Here is a 23222-nt window from a genome sequence, read left to right as displayed (position 1 = left end):
AAGCCACCGTTGCTGAGCCCTTATCTGGTTATGTTGCAGGCCCGCAGCGAGCTCCGAGTGAACCGGCTCTATAAGCTCCAATCGCGGCCTGTGAAAGGTTCCAGGAGCTTCCACCAAGCGGAGCTGCAGCGCAAACAGGTCTGTCTGACCTGTCCAAGGAAATCCCTCCTACTGAACCGCGCAGGTCCCTTCCAACCCTGGATTGCTGTGCTGTTTCAAAGCATCCTCTGAAGCTGTGTCTAGTGCCAGGTTTGTGGTCCTTCCTTCCTTCCTTCCTCCTCTCTCTCTCTCTCTCTCTCTCTCTCTCTCTCTCTCTCTCTCTCCTTCCCTCCCTCCCTCCCTCTATCCATCCATCCATCCATCCATATCTCATTCACTTTCCCTTCCCTTTTTCTCCCATCCCTCCCTTTCCTTCCTTCCTTCCTTCCTTCCTTCCTTCCTTCCTTCCTTCCTTCCTTCCTTCCTTCCTTCCTGTGAAGAACCTCAGGTTATCTTTGGTAGAGAAGAAAAGCCAGACGTTTTAAAACTGAGAACATGCCCATTGATCATCTGGCATTCTTAGAGCTCCACTATTGATTAGCTTAACCTGAGCCTAAGGATAGCAGCTAGCAGAGGTCTTCAAACTTGACAACTTTAAGACTTGTGGACTTCAACTCCCAGAATTCTCCAGCCAGCAGAGCTGAAATCTGGGAGTTGAAGTCCACAATCTTAAAGTTCCCAAGTTTGAAGACCCATGCACTTGGGGATCCCCAAACGGTGAGGATTTCTTTCTTTCTCTGTTGAAGCTCCCCACCCCCGCTTTTGCTCCCAGGGGGCTGCAGGGAGGCTTGCTAGCCCCCCCCCCGATCTATTTTGGGCTTCAGGAAGGCCTGCTAGGAGCCAAAATGGGACTGGTGGGGATCCTGGAAGGGGCGGGGGAAGGGAGGGTTGTGAACCTGGTGAGGATGGGGGGGCCCCAGCAAGCTCTGGGTGGGGGGAGCTAGCAAGACTTACCCGTAGGCAGGAGGAGAAGGCAGCTCATTTGGGGTGCAGGACGGGCAACACGTGGCAGCTTAGCCAGGGAAGCCACCCGGGAGGTGAGGAGGTACTGGGTGGGGCAGATGGGTGGGGCATTTGCACTTCAAATGGTCTGCGCATGCGTACAACATTAAAAAAGGGAAAAAAATCACATTTTTCCAATGAAGATTGTTCTGCGCATGTGCAGAACAGAAAACCAAAATGGTGCCGTCGAGGATGGAACCAGTAGGGTCACGTGTCCGCCGGAATTACTACCTATTCGGCCGAACTGAACCATACCTGTAGGAACCCACCTCTGGCATGCACAAAGGTGAATATGAGTTGCCCTCAGCTAAGATCCTGGATAATGTAGTAAACGGACAATCCCAAATAACTATGTGGAGAGCCTGTTTGCAATTCTGTTTTTTAAGCATTTGAACCAGAACTTCCAAGCAGGAGCTTTAGGAAATGAAGTCAAAAAAGTAAAGATGATAGGTACATAATCAAAACCCATTTTTATATACAGTAGTACTCAACTTACAACCACAAATGAACCTGGAATTATGGTGGTAAGTCATGGCCGTTGTTTACTGAGGCACCTATCTGATCCCCTCACCTAATGACCACAATCCCAGCTTTTGTCACGTGGATCATTAAGCAGAGCATGAAATGCCTCAGGAGGTGGGGGAGATTCTGGGAAGCCTGGTGCAGGCTCATACTGCAGCACTTCCCCAGATCACATTTGGCCTTCCCCACCCATTACACAGCTTCCCCACCCTAGTAGGTTGTATACCACAAGGTGTCTTCCTTTTCCTATTACACCTCGTTTGCCTTTTCCAAAGACTGTCTTTCCCAAGGAGAGGCAGCCAATGTGCTATGCCTTGTGGCCTTTCTATACAGAAACCACATGATGCCATCCTGGAAGCAGGTGCAATTTTGGAAGTGGTTGCAATTCTTGTCATTTAAGAATTCTGGCCATTCCCCAAATGATATCTGCTTCCAGAATGGCATCAAAGATCCTTTGAAGAAGAAGGCTGTGTGGCATATTGGCTGCTTTTTCTTTTCCTGAAAGACAATCTTCAAAAAAATTATGTTTTGGAAAGAGAAATAGCCAATATGCCATAGAGGCCACTTCATGCTATCCTGGAAGCCAAGGCCATTTTGGGAGCAGCTGCAATTCTCACAATTCTATATAGGAAGGCCATGTGACACACTGGCTTTCTTCAGAAGAGGTAAATGGAGCAGGGAAGTCAAGGACATGGGACCCAGTACAGTAGAAAGCAGGCCCAAAGCCTGTGGGGACCCAATTGGATTGGAAGTGGGCTCAAGAGATCCATAGGGGAGGAATGGGGGGAATAAGTGAGTGGGATCAGTTGCAGCATCCCTACAATTGATTGTAAGAGTGGGTCCATTAACAAGTGGCCAGATTTTGTGATTCTGGGGGCATTGCAGCAGCCATAAGTTTGGGTACAGGTCATAAGACCTTTCTTAAGTGCCATCATAATTTCATATAGTCACAGAATGTACTGTATAGTCATAAGTTGAGGACTACCTGTATCAAAAAGGGACACAGTTTCAATCACAGTCCTCTTTACCTTTTTAACCTTCTTCTCCCATACAGTTGCTCTGCTTTCATGATGCAAATACCATCAGACTATCACTTCCACATCACCCCCATTTCCACTCCAAACACCTATGAGCTCTTTGGAGGTGAACCATGGCTACCTTCCTTTCTGCTGACTTGAAATCATGAGAAGGAATGTATATCATTGCCACATCCTCAAGTCTTTGTTTTGCATTTTATAGAAAAGGCAGGGATAAGCCAAACCAGCCATACATCAATAATCTGGCATTTTGCTTACCAAGTCCTGAAGACAAGGACAAAACCAACAAAACTCTTCCCAGTTAACTAGACCTCAGACTAACATTTCTGCTACTGGTTCTGAAGCTCAAGAGTCAGGAGGAACAGTTATATCCAAACAGAAATGCAACCACAGCATCCCCAAATAGAAAATAAGTAAAGTGTGTGTGTGTGAGAGAGAGAGGGGGGGGGGGAGGGAGAGAGAGAGAATATGAAAGAAAGAAAATATCCTAGGTTCAGTGCAGCTTCCATTATATCTATCTACCTCTGAGTTGGAAATGAATTAACCCAGCCTCTCAATACTTTATGAATAATAAGATATTAGCACAGGATCCTCAGCCAGAAGCCCCTATGCCCCAATCTTTACAGGCTGCTACTTTTTCCAGAATAGACCTGGAACCATTTTCCCATCCATTCTCTCACTTCCTATCATGAGATACCTAGCAAGAACCTGTTCTGCAGATTACTTGAACCTGCTAGATCTATTTGAACCTGCTAGATCTATGCAGTATTATCACACTAGTCACAAAACATCTTATCACCTGCTCCTGCTCAGCTTCAGTGGTATCACTTCTTGCCTTCTAGGCTGTCAGAGCAACCCTTGCAGAATTTTTTTTTTAAGTCAAAAATCTGGTGATAGGATTTCAATTTAATGGGCATGTCATGCTCCATTTTGTATTTCAATGCGTCAATGAGAAGAAGTTGCAGTTTTTAGAGTAGTTTCTCATTTTCTTCTGATGTAGTTGTCCTATTCCAAAGTCTTTGCTCAGTTCAGACTTTTGCACAGATTAAAATTCAATCTCACATATTAGAAGTATGATAACATGTTTGGGCTGAGAGCCACACTTAGCCTTACGTAGCGTGAGGGGGACTGCATTCCTAAAAGCAGGCAGCCCAGGATAATTTCATTAAAATGTATTGTTATCAATATAAATATTCATATGTAGTTAACAATTTTCCATTCCAAACAAATTCCAAAGTACTTCTGGAGGAACTCTGCATGCTCAGAAATAAAACACAGGCCATATTCCCAGATACATTTGTAGCTTTAAGTGTGTACATTATTTTAATATTTTATTCAGTCCTGTTACCTGGAACATTTCCACTGAAGTTGCTGGATGGAAACCATGTCTGAATACATAGAGAACATTTGCTCTAATGCTAAACAAAGACCTTTTGAATCTTATTCTGCATCCCTTACCTTTTGCAGACAATAGAATAACTGAACAGATGTCCTATCAATCATAATGTTCAGTGCAAAAATAAATTCATGAGTATTTGTTACCTTACATTATAGCTACCAATCCTGTTTCTCTTGGATCTACCCTCACAATGTTTGTTTGTGTACTTGCACAAAAATTAACTTTCAACATTTTTTGCACTGATCCACTGGCCTTTCTCTTTTATAATGCTATTGCAGTTATCGGGATTTGAAACATATAAGCAGTAAATATTAAGCTAGGAACACAATCTGAAATCAAAGAAATAATAGAATACTTTATCTCCCACCACCCCTTACCATTATTCATTTCCCATTTCTTGCTAATCAGAAGCCCATAAAGGAAAGAAGGGTTGTTCTACCTTATAAGCAACTTTGGAGGGACATCTCTTCCCGAGGCCTAGTGGTGGGGACATGAGAGTCAGCATTTCATACATCTCAGTGTAATGGATGCGGCCACTGCTCATGTGCAAGGAGGAGAGAGGATAAAGGAAATGGGGGAGGGAGAGCAAGATGCAGAAAAACAAAAGAAAAAGGCATTCCCAGAGGTAAAAGGCCCAAATAAACCAGAATATAGGAAACAGAAGAGAGAGAACAAAAACAAACAAACAAACAAACAAAAAGACAAACAGGAAAAGAACAGGAAACCCATTAATCAATGCAAATCATACATGACAGCTTGTGCTGATGTGGATTTATAGCACCCCTCACACAGTCCCAGGAACGCTACCAAAAGGAACTGCCTGCCTTTCCATTTCTCTGTGGATGTTTTTACAGCCAGTTCTTTCAACTGCAGTACGTGCCCCTTGTAATTTCCAGGGCTTGTGTGTAAGTGTTATAAATCAAGATACACAAAAAGTATTGTTTGGTGGTGCATACCTCAGTGAAGTGGCATGGCCTCCCTCTCTGGCTGTGTCCATGCAAGAAGAAAGCAGCATCTTGCATAGGAGGGAAGTCCACTGCAGTCACTTCTCAAAGGAATGTGTCTGTTTGCTTCCATCTAGAGCTAGGATGGAGCATGTTCCCACCATGCACTGGTGCAAAGGCATGCCAAGTGTGTAAGAAAAGAAAATGCAGGAAGAAAATTTGACATGCCATGCTCTCCAGCCCTCCTCCCATTTCCTCCCACATGCGAATTCAAGTTTCACCCAGTTGGAGTTTAAAGAGTCTTGACAGAGGCAGCTGTTTTGCCTTAAGGCTTTAGTTGGGTTGGTTGGTATTCCCTGTTCTCTGGTTCTGTATTCAGCCCTCTACTCAGTATAAAAGGAGGTCAGATTAAAACCGTAGTCTCTTGCCTTGGAAGCTTCATTGTGAATCTTTATGCTAAGCGTGGGGAATATTGTGGAAAAGAATAAAGGGTTTCCTCTATTCTTTCCAAGAAGGAAAACACAATATACGAAGTATGATGTAAGGAAAGAAAAGACTTGCATGGGTTCCAGTGAAAATAGATTCTGATGCCATACACTAACTATTAAACAATATCAGATGTTTTTTCAGCTCTTTTTAGGTGAAAGATATGATGACTTTTGTTTACTATTTGTTCAGCTCTTGTATTACTTTTAAGACTCACTAACACAGCGGCATCACTGTTAAAGCAACAAGTTTGGTATTTAATTGCTCCTATTTTTGATAAAATGTGTAATAATTTAATAATAATTGTGTTTTCCATTCAACTCAAAATTGTCCATTTCCTATTACTTCCTTCAATTTTTACTTAACATTTCTAGGTTGATCTTTTACTAAATGCAGTCAAATTGGCTTATACGTAGTTACTAAAATGCATTAAAATACACGAGGAAGGTCTGATTGAGTTGCTTTTTATTCCAGAAAAAAATGCCCTTAAAATGCCTCCAAAATATCTCTCTTCACAACTGAATTTGAATTTTTAAATTTTTCCCTCCGTTGTAAGTTTGGTAATTTTTGTAGTGAAACATTTTAAAACAAGAACTGTATATAATTTTCCAGAGAAGCATGAAACAAATTGTAGCCAAGAGATCTTGTAGTAGCAACTTTAAGAAAGAGAAGAGCAGAGTATAAAATTTAAAAAATGTGAAAATGGGTATAGCTTGCACAGAAGAAAGAAAAAAGCTTTTAAAAAATCTGTCTCTAACAACATGGGCTGCCTCAAAACTGAAATTGATTTACAGGTGGATTTAAAAATTACAGCCTACAAGAAAGACATAAGAATAATAGATTTACAAATGAAATTGAATGGTTTAAATTTTTTTAAAAAACTATATACAAAAAAACTATATACAAACAATAAATCAGAGGAGCAATGTGGATTATTTTTTAATACTGGATTAACAGAAGGGAAATGCTGAAGTTGCCACAGTGGAATTACAAAGGGGGGCCTGAAGATAACAAGAATTTTGAGAGAAGAGACAAAGAGAGTATGAAAAGGCAAATTTAGAACTTTCTGTGAGGAATTGAAAGATTGTTGGGAGGAACAAACAGAATACAGAATTGGTTTATCTGATCTAGGTTAACATATTTTAATGGGTTGCTATTACAGGTGTTATTTAATCATTTTTTTGATTGGAACTAGATTGGAATTATAATGAGGCTGGACTTTGATTATTTGAAGAGAGGAAACAGGGTGGATCTGTTTAAATGGAAAGGAAGAATTCAAATTGGGTGTAACAGATATAGTTTCTAATAATTATATTATTTCTGATAACCCTTGGTGATGAATATGATGAAATTAGGCTGGAGAGATAGGATTATAGAGAATGGGGTAAAGTATGGAATGAAGAAGAGGGTTTTGGTTGTATTATAAAATATAGTAATAAGTTGTTAACATTGATTATACTTTCTTTTCCTATTTTTATATCTTTCCTTTATTTTCTTTTTCTGCACTTTTAAATATTTTTAAGCATCAGAGAGGCTTACAAAACAGATCAGTTTTAACTTACTGAACAAAGGATAACATGCTATGGATTAAACTTGAAAAATAAGCTTTTCAATATCAGGTCAACAAAACTAAAAATAAATATGACTTTATAATATGAAAAGAAGATAATTATCATGTCAATGGAGTTAATTTTGTTTCTATTCAATTTGTAAATTTCAGGTATATTAAGCAGGACATAATCACATACAATTATTAGCACAATTGTTTTCACCAATAGTTTGCACAAGTATACTTTAGCTAGCCACTAATAATATGAAAAAAGAGAAATCTGAATGGGGAAAAAATCCACAGCAAGACTTCCTGGAGTGACTTTTCCACATAATCCCTATCATTAGGGATTCTCTTTTAAGCTAATGGCTGTTTACCCAGGCAAAAGATTAAAAACAATATTTGCAAATCACTTGATATGTAGGTGCCTAAGGAGATACAGATATATTTATAGATAAAGATAATTTTAAAACTTAATTGTTAGCCTCACAGAGCTTTTGGGACTGAATGTCCTTTGGGAGTGACATACAAATAAAGTAATATCATAAAATTAAAAAAGTAAAATAGATTGAGGAAATGTTTGATACAGAAGTCAGCTAATTCTCAAAATCAAATAATATACTTTTCCTAAGTAAAGATGTTGGTAGATTTTTCATTTACCTAGACTCTTTCTATACTACTAAAAGGACAAACACTTGTTATTTATAACATGGCATAGCATAATCAACATGGCACAGTTAGAAATATTAAATCAGCATGGGACGTAAATCTAGTAATTAATATTTCAATGTGTTGTAATTAATTTTTTCTGTTCAAAGTAATCATAAAGATAACTAATTTTAGTGTGTGTATGTGTGTGTAAACTGACAATTTATGATGATGGGAAAAACAAATACAAAGTTTGTTAAAAACAAAAATAAGGAAACATCCAAATGCTGGTAAACTTTTAGCATAGTTCTGATGCTGACTTCACAGTAAAAAATGAGTCACGGGAAATTGTCCAAAAGCCTTCAGTTGTCTTGATTTATCTGGGCAAGTAATCAAATTCAGGAAAGTTTTCTTTTTTGCAAGTCAGTGTGAGGTTAGGGGGGAAAAAACCAAGCACTGTAGGAGAAGCAAAAGACTATGTGAACTTAATTTGCTCATGGTTCCTTAATTATGCTATGCTATTACTGAGAAATAGGGACAGTTCTCTATTTCCAAAGTTAATTTGGAAGATTCTCTGTGGGTATGTTCACTGCTGCTTGTGGTGTTCACTATGGAAGATAATTAGTATATTTTAATCCTTTCTAAAGAAAAACTGAACAAATATACTTCAAAAGGGCAACATCTCATCTCTGGCTATGAAAAGTTCAAAAAGTGTTTAAGATCCAGAAATTCAGAGTGCTTTACATTGCAATTTTCTCACATATTCATGGATCCTTAGGGGGCTGGGGGAGAAGAAACTATATATTATATAATAGCTTTAGGAACTGTTCAGCTGAAAGCACTTTTACTTGGAAAGAGAGTGTGAGGAAGGAATTTTTTGTGGAATCTGAATAGTTATTTTTATCTAGTGGTTGTACAACATTTTTCTTGGTGAAACTTTGGCCAGGCAAACAATGAAGGATCGTGAAAGATGACCTAAGGAACTATATTATGAAAATGGTGCCGAAATACTTAGGGTTTCTTGGCTGGGAAAAATCTCATAGAAGCAGCTCTTCAATTAGAAGAAAGCAGAAGTTCATTCTTTTTAAATTGACTTTTGCAAGTGTCAAATTCACCTATGAATTTGACACAGATTTATTAGTAAACTTCGAATTCTAAATGACCTTATCATGAATAGAAGATAGTGTTTCATAACCATCTTTGGCCCTTGTCAGTACTGATGAACAAAAGGAGACCAGCAAGAAGAAAAGAATTATTATTAATTAAACAAAGCTGTAATTTGTTAGTCATTTGCCATAGAGATTAATGATCGATATATATATATATATATATTCATACACATACATGTATTTGAATTTACTACAGTTGATATAACTAGGGTTTATTTTTTCTTAATATCAATACCATATAGACATATTTCTTTGTGAATATCCATGTGTTTGTACAGAATTAACACTCATAAAATAGGTATAAGAAGATTAATGCCTTCACATAAACATTATTCACATTATTTTTTTTATTAGAAGGGATCTCACAATATAACACTAAACCTATATCTGAGCTACTGAGCTGTACTGAAGACAGAATAGTTTTCCATACAAAAATATTTCTCATTCCTAAAATTAAAAAGTTTGTGGACTGTTCTAGCTTTCTCCTTGACATGCTAATTTCTTATTAACTGAGGGGCTTTATTAAGTTAAACCCAAATAGCCAGATGAACTCCTGCCCACCATATCAAGTGTCATTTTCTGGCATACACTTTTTATATAAGTTAAGATTGTTGAAGCTATTTACACTATTTCTTAAGTACAGACAGAATGCTATTCTGAATGAATGGATCTTCCATGCCCAACAGTGTAACACCTTTAAAATTAAGACTCTGCGCACAACTGGTGAGCTTTGTTCATTTCTTACCATATCTGATTTGATTTTGTTTTAAATTAAAATTAAATTAAATTATTTGTTCTCTACTTTTGCTCCCAAGTTAGTGAAAACTAAATACAATACCCTTTCAAATGAAAAATGCAGGTCGTGAAAGGGGAATCAGAAAACAATGGTTCTAAAGACTTCTCTATGTAACAGGAGACACTCTAAAACCCCCAGAGTTGTTCATTCAAGATGAGAATGAATGTATAATTTCAGCTGTGCCCTGAAATCCATTTCCTGATCTTTTCCAGTTATAACAGCTGCTGATTCTGAGAAGGTTTGAATCTCTTTAAACTCGAGGGAAAGCAAGTCAGGATTCCCTTGTGAAGTACAATAGCGTGAGGTACGAAAGAGAGGAGGAGAGCGGGATTTAATGGGATGTCCCTATTGCCAGGTTGTGGCTGGGGATTGTGAGGCAAACCTTGCAAGCCACCCTGCAGGGGCACTTCTCTCCCAGGCCCAGAGGAGGCGAGATCACCCGTACTAATTTGTACATATCCTTATACAGGATCCTGCCACTGGAAAGGAAGCACAGGTGAGTTAATAGGCCCAATCAGGAAATGGGAAAGAAGAACTGTGTGAAACTGATAACGCCAGAGATGTGCATCGCTCTTTTTCCAGGAGGGGGTTGAGGGAAGGCTCTGCACAATCACCTCCTTTGAAGATATAGCTATTATTTTCTCTTCCATGTTCCCATGGAGGAATTTCCCATCACCAAGAAGGAGCATATGGCCTGATTTACAATGGAATGATAAAACTCAGTAATTCTACCAAGTTTTATTCAATTTTTTTAAAAAGCAGAATAAATGGTTTTGCATAATCAACTATTCATATCAAGTAGATAAATGGTGTTATTGTATGCAACATTTCAAGCCAGGGGTTTCCCCCCCCCCCCACCAAATCCTATCTTCCCACTTTGTCTTTCTTTTCACAGTGGTGATCCATCTGTACTGTGAGTTCAATTTCACCTAGGACAAACAGGTGATCCAAAGCTATATCAATAGCATGTCAGGAGATGATTAGACTACAGTGCTTCCTTTTGATATCCCAGATTTTTTTTTGTCTCTGAAAATTAAGGTTTAGTTGTATCAGCCAGAGATTATTTATTTTGGTCACCACAGTCTAGCAGTGGAAGGGCAGAAGGTAAAACCCTTACAGTTACAATGATCAGTTTAATTTAGAATGATAATTATACTATAGGCAGTATTTTACACAGAATTGTAGGAATTATTTTTTAATGCAATGAAAAAGTGCAAAAGAAGAAACTGAATTCTTCATAATCTTATTTTTTCACGGCAAGGTTGGATGATTTTTGAAAAACTTCAGCCTTAGTATAAGACAAATTTAGTGGGCTAGTTATAAAAATAACTATAGAAAGGGGGAAATGGGAAAATAAGATAAGTAGAAAAATATGTTATGTTCTTATTTAAATCCTAAATAATTTTTCCACAAACTGGCTTTATTCACTTCTATGAAACTGCACTCAGAACTGCCAGTCACTATGGCTTTTAGCTACAAAGGGTAACACTGACATTTCTTGACCTTTCAAGAAAATAACATGAATTTCCTTGCTACAGATGAGTTATTAAGTCAGGGCTACAAAATTAATGCCTGCTTCTAACAGCAGAAACAAGTTGAGAAGAGTAGCCATGTTAACTGTGCGCTCATCTTAAAGGCCAACATATTTATCGTGTAAATCTTTTAGAAGGCAGAGGTTTCATTAATTTCGAAGAGTGAATTCACAGAAAACAATACATTTAGTTTTCAGATCCTAAGGTAAAGCAGATAATATCCATCTGATGAACTTCTAGGATTCCAATATCTTCAGAAAAGTCATGAACATCGACCATCGTTTAGGAATTCTGGAATTAGGCAAATATATTGAATTTCCCCAAGGAAGATATAATGGAAAACAATATCTCCAAAGCACTCCTGAAATGTATGGTTAGTATGAGTGAAGGTTTTAATAACACAGTGGCCAATTCACTTCTGACATAAATTATCTGTGAAGATTTTTTTTTTCTTAAAACGTTTTAGGTTGCAGGCACAAAAAGATAAAATAGTACAAAATAAAAAAAAATGGGTGGGGGATTAAATGTTGTACATACATGGGTAAAATCCTCTTTATACGTATATCTGAGATCTCAATTTCCACAATGGCTCACAAGTATGTCCGTATGGTCGATATAGGAAAAATCATTTGCTGCAGGAAAACTGCAATCTACAGAATATTTCATTGTCATGAAAAGGTGCACAGCTGCTCTTATTTAAAAGAGCTCTTGCAAAGCTGTGATAGAATAAAAAAACTTACAAAGGATATATACTTCTTTTTCATTAAAAAGCAGAAACTGGCTGAATTGTTAATTTAAGTAAGATTATTAGGTTGTTTATATGCAGATGGCCTTTGTATAAGAACATCTAGAAGCCGCAGGATGGAGAAGGGCATTTCCATTCTATTTGTACTTGATTTGGATATCACATCTAACCAGATTTTGTAAAGAACATTAAAAAAAAACCCAGATATGCCTACATACCATGCAGCTCTATCATATTCTGCCCAAATCCGGACAAATTCATCAAGATGATGGGGTCCCAAGATAGAAGAATCTCGAGTCAGATATTCAAAATTGTCCATAATGACAGCCACAAAGAGATTGAGCATCTAAGTATGAAGGAAACAAGAAGAATGCATAGTAAGTGGAAAATGATAGCAACAGATCTATAAGTAGAAGACCAGCAAATGAGGAATCACAAAAGAGAGCTGCAATGTTCTCTTGCACATGATAGTGAAATTCTTTAATTGTGTTTACAGCTGCTTCCCTTGTAACATAATAGCTCTTTGAGAAATACTAAAGAATATCATACCATCTTTTAAATTAACCTGGTGAAAACAATACAAAACAATAAATCTGTAGAATAATGGAAAGAGGAAATCACCAAGAAGGAGCAAAAGAAGATGAAGGAGACAAAGTAGACATATGCTAGTTCTGTGCCGCACTTCTCATTCTCATTTTGTCCAGATGTTGCTGTAGTGTCTGGCTCACAACCTTTCCCTTCTAGGCATGAAAGCATAATCTCCTGCCATGCCTCCCCTGTAGCACTTCTGTAAGAAAACAAATGCATCTTGTAGTTTATTACTATGTTCAACATAGTACTTATTTTCAGAAAGTCTCTGCTTAAGTTACAACTCTTTTAAAAATAGACTTCAGTGTGTTTTAAGGAGTTTTTTTTTAAATTATTGTTCTCACCCAGCCTTAGCAGAAGCAAGAAACAGACTCTTTGTCACGAAACCCCCTCTTTATTTACCTCTTGTGAATTAATTGCATTTATCCACTGAAAAGTTCTGGCAAGAGTCCTGCAAGGTGTTTACAGCAGTAACAGACCTTATTAGTTCATTGCAATAATTGCAAGGCCGTGAGCTCCCAATCGAAAGGATACAAATTAACTTCTGGCAAAGCAGTCTTTGATGCACGAAAAACAATGAGCAAAATCTCCAGAAATACAAACTGTTGTCTCCTATGACAATTACTTCCTTTTCCTTCTATTTATTCCCCAGCCAGGGAGGGGCCATTCAGCATCCATGTGTGCTTTGCTTCCCGAGTCGACTCCTTGTCCTTCATTGCTCATCTCTCCTAACTGCTCTGTGCATATGTGCATCTGGAACAGGTCCCAGCTGTTCTTCCTCCTCACTCATCTCAGCCTCCAAGGCAGCTGCCTCTCTGTTGGCTGGGAAATGTCGGCTGGTCCTGGCTCAGTGGTGGGTTGCAGGCGGTACGCCCCTGGTACGGGCATACCAGAGCCTGCCCGGAGAACCAGATACCTTTCCGGTACGGTGCTCCAGAGGACCCACCCGCCCGCCTGAGCTCCTTACCTGTGCTTTAAGCTTTTGGCATTTCCACGCATGTGGGTGGCACATACAGTGCCTGTGTGAAGCTCTGCCGAGCAGTTGGAGCATCGTGGAAGCTTGCGGAAGCATCGCAGGCAAGTACTATGCATGGGCGCGCTGTGCGCGCCCATGTAGATGATACCGGGGCCATTCCAACCGTACCAGTTTGGACGGAATCCAGAATCTGGAACCCACCACTGCCCTGGTTCTATCTCTGTGTCTGACACAGAGCATTCATTAGAGCCTTCCCCAGACTCCAGAACTGGCCCAAGTTCCTCCCCAACCTCCTCCTCATCCGAGTCTGCTGCCAACTCTGCTGGCAGCTGGCGGGCTACAACAAATATAAATTGAGGTAAGGTCTTGCTCTTCTGCAAAATCTACTACAAATATCATACTAAATGTAATTTTTTCCTTAAGTCTCCTGGTGACCATCTGGACCGGGGGTGTCAAACTCATATTGTCACATCATCATCATGTGACATATCGGGGCTTCCCCCCCCCTTTGCTAAATGGGGGATGGGGGTGGCCAGCATGTGATGCATCTGGCCCTCGGGACGTGATTTTGACACCGCTGATCTGGACCATGTAGATTTCTTGGCAATAGTGTAGAAGTGGTCTGTCATTGCCAAACAGGCTGATGGTGGCAGCAGCCGCAGAAAGCAGTAATTATCTCACTATTCTACATAATATACATTATTTAAGATAGCTTCAAAAGATACATTTCAGATAGTTTCTTAAATGTAAATTAAATTCTTAAATTAAGATACATTTGAAATCCAATAAATGGTTCAGAAATCATCCATGACATCTACAGCAGTGGTTCTCAACCTTCCCAATGCCGCAACCCTTTAATATAGTTCCTCATGTTGTGGTGACCCCCAACCATAAAATTAGTATCTCGGTTCCTAAGACCATCGAAAATATGTGTTTTCCAATGGTCTTAGGCAACCCTGTGAAAGAATCGTTCAAACCCCGCCGCCCCCCAAAAAAGGGGTCCTGACTCACAGGTTGAGAACCGCTGATCTAGAGGCTGTCTGGGGTTAATTTCCATCATGGTTACCAAAGGTGATATCACTTCTTGTTAATCATACTGAATACACAACCCAGTATGAAGTGCTATATTTTACTGAAATTCAGTTATAACACTGAGGAGGACTTTTACACAATTTATGATTCAGTCCAGTCAGATCTAATTATGACTTCTGCATCAAGTGAGAAGATAGAGTGGGGATTCCAATAGGAAAGCTTAAATTTCATTTTGGCAATGAAAGGGTTTATCAAGTTTAAAGACTGTGATGACATTGTAGATGCACTGAAGGAAGAAAGAGGTGCTGTTGTATAATCTGCCTGATAATTAAACTAGAACAAAGATAATAGTTTCCTTCATGAATCTCTTTGGAATTAAGCTGCCTATTAGAGAGTTTTATCTGACTTCAGAACATGGAGGTTCTTTACAAAGATAAAAAAAAGATAGGAGACACAGAAAATAAAAGTTGTGGCCCACTGAGCTGAAAACAATTCAGTCTTAAGTTAAAGCCTACTAAATAGTCTGTAAAAGAGGAGACTTTGAGTCCTTGGTTTGTAGCAAGCTGTGTAAAACTAGCTAGCTGAGTATTGGCTCATTACCAGAAGCTTTTGAAATCTTAGGGGAGGCAATTATTTGCTTTATATCAAAGTGTGAATGGAACCTGTGAGAATATAAATGTACATTTACCTAAACAGTAACATCAGAGATCCGAGGAAGCTGCGGAAATTGTTGTGGCGGTTAATGTGGCTTTCCTCATCTAGCTTGATGTTCCCAAACACCTGAAAACATAGAAATAAAATTATTAACTCTGACTTCATAGTACAAAAGCACATCAATCACAGCAATGTGTGGATGGTAGGAAAATGTACAGTGGTCTGACCATTCTTTCATATTTCCAAAGTCTGTTGTTGATACCAGAACAAGGGGAAAAATACTGCTGGGATAAAACATTTTTCAAAATCTTGAAGAGAGTTAAAAGAATATTGGTTATAGTATGCCAACTCATCTCACTTTCTCCTTCAATAACCACAATGTATAGAATTTGTATTGAACCACAACAAATTTAAGGGATTCGGTATTTAGTCACCATACAGACATTGTTGAGTAATTAGCAGTAGCTTACCTGTTACATTGCATTTATTAATTTAACTTACACCTCACTTTTGATCAACAGTTCAAACCAACATATAGAACGCTCACTTCTATATTTCCAGAAAGGGACCCCACAGTCAGATGAACTAATTCTACTCTATTGTAAGGTAAGACTAGCACTGATGATGTTACCTAGTTTGGATAAAGAAATGTCTGCAAGAAAACAAGCAAGCTCAGAGAGTACCAAGGACCTTTCATTTCAACCTGAGCTACAAATATTATCCTTTACTGATATTGTAAGGTTACATTAACAGAATCTTGCAAGAGTGAAAGTACATTTCTCTCCATTGCCTTTACAGCCCAAGAAACTAGAGATTGTCTCTTCTGAGGTGTTTGCCATGCCCATATTTGTTCTGTAGGCTCAGCTGCCCCTTATCTGACCATTCCCATGGCAGTGGCTCTTTCATGTCTCCCAAAGTCATTCCCACACCCCACTGCAATATTTCATCACAGTAACAGTTGTTTCAGATAAGTTGGTCTGAACCACAGCATGATTGCGTCAAACATGTCTCAGGATAAAATAGAACTTGAACATCCTTACTCTTAACCTAATATTTTAAACCCCTGTGTCATATACCATTTTTCCTGTAGTTGCACATAAGATATAAGAGCAAATAGCAGATGGTGTATTTGTGCCATCTACCAAAAATAAAGAATACAAATAAAATCTTATAGTGTTTTTATATACAAAGCATCCATTGAACCTGAGAGAGCATTGCTTCTTAGGGAAACTGAATTAGTTCATAATTTTTTTTCATTTGAGGATTCAGAACTGTGAGTAAAAAAAAAAAAAATCATAATTCATGCGTTTTTTTTTTCTTCAGTGTTGATTCTTTAGAAAGAACATTGATAGGTTCATGTTACGCATCAATATGGAATGCAACAATTCATATTCCTGAATATAAAATATTGCATTGTTTTTTTCTTCAGATGCCAGTAGTTGTTAGATTATAAATAACCTACGTCAGCCTTCTCCAGCCTGTTTACTTGGATATTCTTGACTACCTATTAACTGAGCCAATGGACCTCCTGCCTGAAAATGGGAGCTTAAGGTTAATGTAAGAGGAGGCCTCAAGGTTTTGTTATTTCTATGTTGGGTGGACGCAACATCCTAGATCTTTTAAATTCTTTGCTTACCTGCATCCCAATGATTGCATAAATGAAGAAGAGCATTGCAATGAGAAGGCAGACATAGGGGAGAGCCTGGAAAAGGCAAATCATACAAAGTACTTTGTTATTACAGGCATAGTATTTATGTGCTTAAAACAGTAACATTCATATGTACTTAAAGTAGTAATAAATAAGCGGTGGCAGAGAAGATAAGAATTTTCTGTTTAAACTAACTAAATGGTTTGTGAACCAAAGTGAAGCTATGATGCTAAGTTTAAGAAATATGATAATAAAAAGATTGGCATCAATCCAGAGCAGAGAAACAAGTGACTTAATTAAAGCTTCTTTAACAAACATGCAAATGATCAGTGGGAGGTAATAAAAACTAGAAAAATACAGGCAATTAAGGCACTAAGCACATTTTTTTTTGCTATATGTAAGTGCACAAAATAAGACAGAAAACTTAAGAGCTATTAAACAATAATATACTTTACCTTTGCTCTCCTATGCCACTTGCAGATTTACAATTTTCATGATTACTATAATCTGGCAGCATGGAGTCCTTTCACTTTAAAACCTATTCTTAAATCTAAACCTAAACCTAAAAAAAATAAATTTGGTAATTGTATTTCTAACCTTAAATAGGCCTTGATTGATTATGTACCATCAAGTCACTCTCAACTCTTAAGCAACCATATAGATAGATTTTCCTCCACCTATCCCTAATCTGATCTTTCAGATCTTCTATTGCATTTAAAGAACCCTATATAACTCTCAAAAAACCCTGCTCCATGAATATGGCCAAATAAATTTGGCAAGTCTCAGACTCCAGTGAGGCCCTCAGCCACTTCTGCATAAATGTTTAGACATTTTTACATATTGTGCATAATAGATTTGATCTGACTCTGCAAAACATCCAAATATAGGATGGAATAAAATAAATTGGAGATCTGTAGAAGGATGCAACCAGACATATGGGAGACAGAGGAGTATAACAGGGATGAGAAAGGAAAAGCCAAGTTAGATAACCAACAAAGAAGCAAAACGATCTGCACAAATATAAAGAAAGACCAAGTAATTCAGTTCTATCACTAAAGATGGTTCAGATTTTTGTTTATTTGATCAGCCCACGCTTGTTTCACCACTAATTGTGGTTCAGAGTATTGTTTACTTCTCCATGAAGACTGGAAGACTGCCATCAACCGTTCCTCATGGCATAGTTTTGGTTATAGCCATGATCTTTTGGTTTTAATATCCTTTCTTGTGGTTACAATATTGTAGCTTACTAAGATAGCTTTTAACTAGCTTAATAAGGAATATATTGTCTGTATGTAATATATTATAATAATTTATGGTTGTTGTTTTTAATTTGGGGGCTAAATTCCTGGTTCTAAGTGTATGGTTTTCCTGCTTCCAATTGGTCTTTTAAACTATGCTGGTTTCTGCAATTGTTTGGTAGACTTTAATCTAGATATTACCCCCATACAATTATCAGTCAGTATGGAAAAAGATATCCTTAACAGGTGCAAGCCCTTAGCCAATCTTGTAATTTCTCCAAAACTAAAAAGGATTATTTAGATATTGTAGGAAGTTATCACCCAGCCCTCTCCCAGAAAAATGAAATATCCTAGGAAATATTGATAAAGCAGAATATTATATTTTCCTGGATGTGAAAAAGGGAGAAACACATTTTAAACACTAAATTCCTGCAGCTTCCTGCCCATCCCCACTTTGTCAATGGGCCATTAAGAAGGCCAAGCTAGTCCACTTTACATAATAAAGAGTTCTCCTCTTCAGCTGTGATGGGATTAAGGCAGGATAATAAGCCTTTACTCAACTGACCACATGGCATCTAAACTCAATCAAACCTGGATTCAAAACAGCCTAGAGGGTTGCCCCTGCATGGGCCCATGTGAGTCTGGCAACCAATCAGAATACATTTCTTACACAGGAACAGGAAACAGATAGGTGGGGCAGAACAGATTATAAAAATCCCTGCAAGCCCTTCTTCACCCCTTCTCTTCCTTTCCCTTCTCTTCTTCTCCACCAACATTGAAGCATGTGATCACTTTTCTGTTCAGGGCTCAAGCCATGTGGTCCTGTCCACCATTAAAACCATCTTTCCAAGCAGCCTCCATGTCTCCAGTGTCTTTTTCCCCACTTGGAGCCGAACCCAGAAGGACATTTCTTCCAACAATTGGCGACCCACAGATGGGACTCCAAGCTAGCCTAACAAATGGATATGGCCCAGGTAAGCCTCCCATGCCGGCACAGACCCCATTGAGTCTGTGGGTGGACTTTATCTTGGCCTTAGCCATTTGCATCTAGGCTTTAAAGGGGTTTTGAGTTTGAGCTCAAAGGCTGCCTGGAAAGAAGGTGAGTACCTCTAAATTTTAATTCTCTAAAATTTAATTTTAAAGCATGGGAAATGTGTGTATGCCTGCCTGTGTGTGACTAGTTTGTGTGAAAATGGATGGAAAAGTGAATGGATTTTTTATTTTTTGTTGTTGCTGCTGTTTTTGTCCTGTGAGAGAAAAAAGCTAAAGCCCATAAGGAAGTTAGTGAGAAAAAGGGAGGTACGCATACCCGCTCCGACAGCACCCCTCCTGGGTCACTGTGCGGCTGGTCCTCCGGGTCTCTTTCCCCAAGACTTGAAACTGTAAGAAAAGTCCCTGCGTGAAAGGGCGCGAATCGAGAGAAGGTTCCCGCGGTGAGGAACGCGTCAAAAGTCCCTCCGAAGGGCATCCCCAGAAAAGTCCCTCCGAAGGGCACCAATAAGACCCTCCGAAGGGCAAACAGAGAAAGTCCCTTCAAAAGGGCGCGAAAGGTCCTCTAAGGACGCGAAAGTAAAGCGGGGAAATACGAAGTGGCAAACCCGGCTAGGACAAAGTGAACCCACATCTAAACGGGACCATGGGAAGCGGTAGCTCGAGGGTAGCCATGGAAACCCCCCTAGGGGAGTTGTTGGGGGCCTGGGACGAAAAGCAAATGCCCGTCCTGGCCGGAATGAAGAAGAAAAGAGCAGATTGTAGAAAATGGGCTTTGCTGAAAGATGATACAGGAAAAACTAATTTGGCTGAAAAGGTACTTAAAAGAAAATGGTGGGGTTTCTTTTTTTTTCCCCTCTTGTCTGTCTCTTTCTCTGTCTTCTATATAACCACGTGGTTTTTGTTTCTTAAGATTTGTGCCTTCCCCAATTTAACTGAAATTCATGGTGGGAATGATTTTGTTTTTCCCTCTTTGTCTGTCTGTGTGTATATCTAAGTCTTTGTGCACCCTCAAGGTAATTGTAACTAAGATGTCTCCAATCCAAAAGACAAGAATTTTAAAGTGTTCAAAGAAAGAAAGGAGTAAACTGGCAGAAATTGCCTTCGCTCAGTTTGTTGGGCCTAGAAAACTAACTGAAACTGGGAAGGGTCTTTACTTTGTGTCTGTTCTGGCCAGCAGAAACAGAGTAAAAATATTTTTTTTCCTTCCTTCCTTGCCTATACCTTAAAGTAACAACCCAGGAAATGTTTGCAAGAAAAGTTTCATCCTTGCATTTATTGTGTGTCTAAATGATTTTACCTGTCCATTTCTTTCCTGAAGCATGTGAATCCAGACTCCATTTCTCATCTGTGATATCCCCATAATGTTTATCTGTTTAGCTGCTTAGTAACTAATGGTTTTATTTTTTTCAAACTCTGCCTGCAAGCTATCTACCCCCCCTCCCTTACCTCTAATCCTCCAACAATGCCTTTTCTGTGGGGGAGGGAACCTTGTTCTCATGTTTTTCAGCCCTAGAAGATTGTACTCTTCAGGTGAGTATAGATTTTTTTTCCCTTTTGGGGGGAGGAGGAGAGTGTTGCCTTGTGTGTGCATGTATGAAATGAAGGAAATTCCTACTAAAGGTTTGCCTTCAACCTGAGTAAAAACCCTCTGCACATTGTTCTGACCAACCTACTCTATTAGTCCTAAAGTAAAAACCTGGCCTCCAGAAGGCAGTTTTGATTTAGATTTTGTCAACAAATTTGCTGATTTTCTGGCCACCATCAGATGAATCAAGGGCCCCACCCAGATGCAAACGATGTGTTAATGAAAGTCTCCATACATCTTGGTCTTTAAAACTATGCCAGAAATTGCTGGGAGATCAAGATAGGGTTTGGATCTTTAAAAATATGCCAGCGTGTGCTGGGAGCGCCAACCTAGAACCGTGGCTGAATGCAAACAATGTGTGGACAAACATCTCTGTACATTGTTTCTATACATCTTGATATTTAAAAATGCCAGCGCGTGCTGGGATATCAAGATAGAATTTGGATCTTTAAAAATTAGCCAGCGTCTGCTGGCAGGTCCAAATTAGAAACGAACACCCCAGGGCAGAGACAGGCATTAACAATCTAGTGCGTGATCATTTCCAGACCTGGAGGGAAGTTGAGATCCTTTAATAATAGAAAATGGAGCTCATTGGCTTATGTACAGCTCCCTGAAGTAATTGTAATAACTGCCTTGCATGAAGAAAGAATGAAATGGTTTTTTTGTATGTGAAATTAATGATTGCAGTGCAAATGTGAGTATGTCGATGGTAAAGTTGGTATGAATGTACTTTGATTCCCTTTCATATAAAGAAGCAGTCAGTTACAAGGTTGTTTAATGGTATGTGTGTGTATGCATGTGTGTTATCATTTCCAAACCTGAAGGGAGGGTGAGATCCTCTAATAAAAGAAAATGAAGCTTGGTGGCTTGTGAAAAAAAAGCTTCCTGAAATACCTAGGATTGTTTGGCATGAGCAAGCATGAAGGTCTGATTGCAGTATGAATGTGAGTATATGTCCCCCATGCCCCAGGGAGTGATAAGTGAATGGATCCAGAGATCCACGTGATTGCCTGTGTGAATTCCCCCTCCCCCCCTCTTCCTTCTGGGTCATTCTTTGGAGGGAAGTAGGAAAGGCGGGGAGAATGAATGTCTGCTCATTTTACCATGAGTGTGTGTATGAAACCCCTCAGTGATACCTGTGAATGCCTCTGGGCATTCCCCCCTCCTTCTTTCCCTCTTTCCTTTTGGGTCATTAAAGGCTGAAATTTTTTCTCCTCACTTTAACCACTCCCCCCCCTCTCTTCTGAGAAATTTGGAGTAAATGGGTGATCTGCTCCGCTTACCTTTCACTATTGTGATCTTTTATCTGCATATAAAATTATGCAGTTACATTTCTTTGCTCTGAATACAATTTTGATTTTTTTTTTCTTCTGGAAATTTTTGAGGTTTAAAATGCTTAATTAAACCTATAAAAAGAAATGATTTTGAGATATTTTGCTTACATTTGTAAATGTTTTAACATACTTAATGAGAATTTGCTTCCATCTGAATGGAATTTGATATTTTGGAGTGTTGACTCAAAGTACCTTTTTTAAATTGCAATTTTTTTAAAAAAGCTGTTCTTCTTACCTCCCTCTTTTACACCTGTGCATTTTTAAATGTTTATGAGTCAAGATGCTGTACCCTATGATATTTTATTTGCTTGTTTGTTTGTTTTCAACACAAGTTGTTGTCCCTCTTGGAAATTTACTCATCTTACTGCAAAAGTGTTTCAATCATACAGGCAGTGGGAATGTCATGTTCCATGAAATTTACCTCGTCTGCCTCCTGAAATAATGTTTGGATTTCCACACTTGGACAGAATGGGTGAGATTCCACAACATAAGACTAAAGATATGTCTGTAAAGAACTGTATTCTTGGCCTCTTTTTTTTTTTTACCTCAGAAACAAAGGACTGCTAGCTCAAACCATAACTCTCCAATTTGCTGCTGGTGATTGCCTCCTGATAAAACCTGACATGAGGGAAAAAAACTTAGCCAAGCCTGGGACAGACTGCCAAGACTGACTGACCACTCTTACCAGCAAGCCAAGCCTAGTACCATCCAGCAGACATGAAAAAGGACTCTGAGATGAAGTAAAGACCAAAAGACTGTTCAATTCCCAGAAGATAGCTGTAAAACTACGGGGGAGGGTGAAAATTGTTTGAAAAAAGTTTTGTTTCTTTGCCTCCTTCACAGAAATTGTAAGGTCTTCTTTCCTGTCTCATTTATATTGTAATCAGTTTAATGTATTCATGTAAGAATTGTATTTGAGAATGGCTAGCACAGCAAGTTCTGAACACCTTAGATTTCTGGCTGGTGGGAGGGAAATTTTGTCCAAAATGTCTGTATTTTCTGTATTGTAGAAGCAGCTACACACACACACACACACACACACACACACACACAAAGAGAGAGGGAGGGAGAGAGGCTCCATTCAGAATTAGATTGAAACTATCTCCTTGACTTAACTCCACAAAGCTTTTCCTAGGTTGATTTTGCCCTTGCACAAAAGCAGATATCTCCCTTTTAATCCCATGGGGAGAGGGTCAGTTCCCCTCAGGCAATTCCCCCACTTGAAGAGTAGCAGAAAGGATCTTAAAAACTCAAACCCTGTGACTCAAAAATAAGTGATGCTGCCCAGTTGCCCAGTAAAGCAGGA

General features: G+C 38.9%; 1 protein-coding gene across 1 annotated transcript in view; it reads right to left on the bottom strand.

Moving 5' to 3' along the window:
- CACNA1E (calcium voltage-gated channel subunit alpha1 E) overlaps positions 1-23222 on the bottom strand; it is a 363346-nt gene that overhangs the window by 32563 nt on the left and 307561 nt on the right. The window contains exons 34-38 of the mRNA XM_081946599.1: positions 16755-16820; positions 15153-15244; positions 12490-12655; positions 12087-12214; positions 4439-4535 (exon numbers count right to left, since the gene is read on the bottom strand). Coding sequence (XP_081802725.1) covers positions 4439-4535; positions 12087-12214; positions 12490-12655; positions 15153-15244; positions 16755-16820 — 549 coding nt within the window. The remainder of the gene's footprint in view (positions 1-4438; positions 4536-12086; positions 12215-12489; positions 12656-15152; positions 15245-16754; positions 16821-23222) is intronic.

Source organism: Natrix helvetica (assembly GCF_964273705.1).
Source record: "Natrix helvetica genome assembly, chromosome: 3".
Taxonomy (NCBI): Eukaryota; Metazoa; Chordata; class Lepidosauria; order Squamata; family Natricidae; genus Natrix; species Natrix helvetica.
This window is presented reverse-complemented; position numbering and strand designations above follow the sequence as displayed.